Source organism: Morus notabilis, unplaced genomic scaffold, assembly GCF_000414095.1.
Source record: "Morus notabilis unplaced genomic scaffold, ASM41409v2 Scaffold42, whole genome shotgun sequence".
Lineage (NCBI taxonomy): Eukaryota > Viridiplantae > Streptophyta > Magnoliopsida > Rosales > Moraceae > Morus > Morus notabilis.
Genome location: NW_010360565.1, coordinates 205,674 through 210,479, shown reverse-complemented (window position 1 = coordinate 210,479; position 4,806 = coordinate 205,674). Strand labels below are relative to the sequence as shown.

General features: G+C 42.1%; 1 protein-coding gene across 1 annotated transcript; it reads left to right on the top strand.

Annotated features, from left to right (window-relative positions):
- Positions 1–1,421: 1,421 nt before the first annotated feature.
- LOC112091333 lies at positions 1,422–2,828 on the top strand. The gene has a single exon (XM_024164712.1). The coding sequence runs from the start codon at positions 1,422–1,424 to the stop codon at positions 2,826–2,828; it is 1,407 nt and encodes a 468-aa protein (XP_024020480.1).
- Positions 2,829–4,806: the final 1,978 nt, after the last annotated feature.

Genomic DNA, 4,806 nt, shown 5'->3' with positions numbered 1-4,806 from the left:
CCCCCCAGCGCGCCCGCGCGATTTAAGGCGCACGCCCGCGCGCTAGGCGTAGTTCCACCTACTTCAGACGCGCGCCCGCGCGCTGTCCGCCAACTTCAGGCGCGCGCCCGCGTGCTCTGAGGGGGGCCTATAGAATTTGGCCGGGCAAAAGAATACAGAGGGCAGAAGGGAGTTTGGAGAGGAACAGAGACAAAAAGTGAAAACCCTAGTTTTTGGGGGCAGCAGACAGAGAGGAGAAAACCCTAGTTTTTCTGGGGAATCAGAGGAAGTTCTTGGAGATTGGAAGCTGGACTACACTGAGTTTTATTTTTCTTCCTCTCCCTTTCTCTTGTTCTTAGACTTAGTATTTTCTCTATTTTTGCGAATTTATCATGTATTTTCAGATTTGTTTAATCTTGAATATATTTGAGTTTACATTGATGTGTGGCTAGATTCTTATGCTAGGGGGCTTGATGTAACCTTGCTACGATTATGCTATGAATATTTGATGCTATTTGATGTTTTCCATGCCCAAACATTTGTGCTCTTCGTTGCTTAATGCTTTAATAAATTGAAAGATTAATTAGAAGATTTAGATATGTGGATTTAGGCTTGAGAGAGTCACTTGCACATGTTGGGATTTATTGAACACAGCCTAGTGAGTATTGGAGTCGAGAGATGAATATGAGCTAGGTAATCACAAATGAATTAGAGCTTAATGAATGCACAATTAACTTAATTAATAGGGATATTAATTAGGTGATTTTGTATATATTTGACTCGACACTCGAGAGAGGGAGTTGGATTATTTTAGGAAATTCATGATTAGTGTTTGGCTTGAGAGAAATCAATAGCATTAAAAAAGAATTAGAACAATTAGGCAAGGTGAAATCAAGGACCCTAGCTACCTTATCATTAGAGCTCCCTTCGATCCCAAAAGTTTCTTCCATTGTTTAATTTGCTCGTCTAATTAGTTTAGCATTTTATTTTTTATTTTGATTGATCTCATTCTCATGATTGGACTTGTCTAGATAAAACTGGGTTATTCTAGTTGTGATACGTAGCTAGATTTTAGGAACACTATCCTCGTGGGACACGACACTCACTCACTACTTTATTACTTGTCGACCTCGTGCACTTGCGAGTAGAAAATAGGTGTTATTTTCCCATCGACCAAGTTTTTGGCGCCGTTGCCGGGGATTGGTTGTTGTTAAAACTTGGCTAATATTGTGACGACGTAGCCTGCTTTAATTTAGACGTTTTTATTTTATTTTATTTTATTTTTGTCTTTAAATTCTTTTAAATTTTTGTTTGCTTGTTTGCCTTTTTGTTCTTGAAGGTGAAAGCGAAGAGCCCATAGCTTGGAATTATTACCTCTTGACCTAGAGATTGAAAGGACAATTCATGAAATTAGAAAGGAAAAGAGAAATCAAGCACGAGCTATGGGTGATCAGAATCATAATAACAATAATATTGAGCAACAGAGGGCAATTCGGGATTATTTCAAACCCCCAGTTCAGGAACACTATTCAGGTATTCGGAGGCAGACTGTCAATGCCAACAATTTTGAGCTGAAGCCTTCCTTGATCTTGATGGTTCAACAGAATCAGTTTGGGGGATTGCCCAATGAGGACCCGAACACTCACTTGTCCATGTTCTTGGAAGCGGCTGACACGGTAAAGATTAATGGTGTCACTGAGGGCACCATCAGGTTGAAATTGTTCCCATTCTCTCTTCGGGACAAGGCTCGACAATGGTTGATGTCACTGCCGACGAGGAGTATTGGCACTTGGGAAGAGATGACTAAGAGGTTTCTTGCAAAGTTCTTCCCACCATCTAAGGCATCCCAGTTGCAGAGTGAGGTTGGATCTTTCTACCAAAATGACTTTGAGCCGTTGTATGAAGCTTGGGAACGGTTCAAGGACTTGCTCAGAAAATGTCCTCAGCATGGGTATGATGAGTGGATACTGATTGACAGGTTCTATAATGGGTTGAATGGCCAATCGAGGACTATTGTTGATAGCACTGCAAGTGGATCATTGATGGCAAAGTCTATTCCAGAGGCCTACAATTTGCTTGAAGAAATGTCTACCAACAGCTATCAATGGCCTTCAGAGCGTTCAATACCGAAGAAAACTGCTGGTATTCACGAGGTGGATCCGTTAACTTCATTGTCAGCACAGGTTTCAGCTTTGTCAAATCAGATTGCAGCATTGACTAACAGAGAAGCGTCATCTAGCAGAGAGGCAGTGGCAGGTGCCAGTACACTTTTTGCACAGGATGAGTACACTCAGGAGCAGGTTCAGTTTGTGAACAACAGGAACTTTAACTATAAGCCCAATCAATTGCCCAACCACTATCATCCTGGCTTGAGGAACCATGAGAATTTCTCTTATGCCAACAATAGGAATGTTTTGCAACCTCCTCCGGGTTTCAACCAACAAGTGGTGGAAAAGAAACCTTCTGTGGAAGATTTGTTGAGTACATTCATTGTTGAGACTAGAGGGAGGTTTAACAAGGATGAGGCTAGACTTGACAACATTGAGACACATTATAACAACATGAATGCAACCATGAAGTCTCTTGAGGTACAAATCGGTCAACTAGCCAATACGGTTAAGGGGCAATCATCTGGCAAGTTCCCAAGTGATACGGAGCCTAATCCCAATGACCATTGCAAGGCTATCACCTTGAGAAGTGGGAAAGAAGTTGAGGCTCCTAAGCCCCAAGAGGATAAAATCGAGGAAGAAGAGGTAGGAACCGAGCAACCGAAGGAAAGTGCAAGGCCTAAGTCAATCTCTTTTCTGGATAATCCTCCTCTCATCGCTCCTACCCTTCCGTATCCGTAAAGATTCAAGAAGAAGAAGTTGGATGCTCAATTTTTGAAGTTTTTAGAGATTTTTAAGAAGATCTATATCAACATCCCCTTTGCGGATGCACTTGAACAAATGCCTAATTATGTCAAGTTTATGAAGGATGTCATGGCAAAGAAGCGGAGGTTGGAGGATTATGAGACCGTTAAACTAACGGAAGAGTGTAGCGATATCCTTCAAAGGAAGTTGCCTCAAAAGTTGAAAGATCCTGGGAGTTTCACTATTCTGTGTACTATTGGAGATTCTCACTTCGAGAAGGCCTTGTGTGGTCTTGGAGCTAGCATCAATCTTATGCCTCTGTCCGTCTTTCGAAAGCTTGGACTTAGGGAAGTCACACCAACTACCATATGTTTGCAAATGGCGGATAGGTCTCTCACTTATCCAAGGGGTGTCATAGAGGACGTGTTGGTGAAGGTGGATAAATTCTTTTTTCCCGCTGATTTTGTTGTGTTGGATATGGAAGAGGATCGAGAAATTCCCATCATCCTAGGGAGACCCTTTTTGGCTACCGGAAGAGCGTTGATCGATGTGCAAAGTGGTAATTTGACTTTAAGAGTGAATAATGAGGAAGTAAAGTTCAACATCCTTAACACAATGAGATTTCCGGAAGAGAAATCAACATGTCACCGGGTGAAAGTGGTAGAGTTTTGCATCAAGGAATTTTTTCAAGAAGTAACCTACAATGACCCTCTAGAACACAGCCTCACTACATCCTTGAACATGACCGATTTTGGTGAAGATCATTGTATTAAGGAAGAGGGTATCATTGATAGTGTTCTAGCTCTTGAGGCTTTACCGTGTGAAGTGGGGGATAATGCTCAAGTGAAAATTTTAGAGAAGCTTGGTGAGTGCTTCGTCTCCCCAAGCTCATCGAAAGAAGGGTTAGTGCTGAAACAATTACCGGAACATCTTCGTTATGCCTTTTTGGGTGAGGATTCTTCTAAACCGATTATTATTTTGGCTTCTTTGAACAAGGAAGAAGAAGAGAAGCTCCTAGTTGTTTTGAAGAAACACGAGTCTGCCTTTGCTTGGTCTATTTCGGATATTAAGGATATAAGTCCTACAATTTGCATGCACAAAATTCTCATGGAAGATGCTTACAAGCCATCTATTGAGCATCAAAGAAGATTGAATCCAGCCATGAAGGAGGTGGTGCGAGCTGAGGTGCTGAAGTTATTGAATGCTGGGATCATTTATGCCATTTCGGATAGCTCATGGGTCAGTCCGGTTCAAGTTGTGCCAAAGAAGGGTGGCATGACAGTGGTGAAAAATGATAATAATGAGCTCATCCCTTCAAGAACAGTGACTAGATGGCGAGTTTGTATTGACTACCGGAAGTTGAACAAGGCTACTAGGAAGGATCATTTCCCCCTTCCTTTCATTGATCAAATGTTGGATCGGTTGGCGGGGTACGACTATTACTGTTTTCTTGATGGATACTCGGGCTACAATCAAATTGTCATAGCCCCCGAAAACCAGGAGAAAACGACATTCACTTGTCCTTATGGTACTTTTGCTTTTCGGTGGATGCCCTTTGGTTTATGCAATGCACCCGCCACTTTTCAAAGGTGCATGATGGCAATCTTCTCGGATATGGTAGAAGAGATTATGGAGATTTTCATGGATGATTTTTCAGTTTTTGGATCAACATTCAACCATTGCCTCCACAATCTCTCTCTCGTGTTGCAACGATGTGAGGAGAAGAATTTAGTTCTCAATTGGGAGAAGTGCCATTTCATGGTACAAGAGGGGATCGTTCTCGGACATCGAATATCATCGCAGGGAATAGAGGTTGACAAGGCTAAGATAACCGTGATTGAAAAGCTTCCGCCACCTATAAATGTGAAGGGAGTCTGGAGTTTCCTTGGTCATGCAGGAGTTTCCTTGGTCATGCGGGATTCTATCGGAGGTTCATAAAAGATTTCTCTAAGGTTATCAAGCCATTGTGTAACCT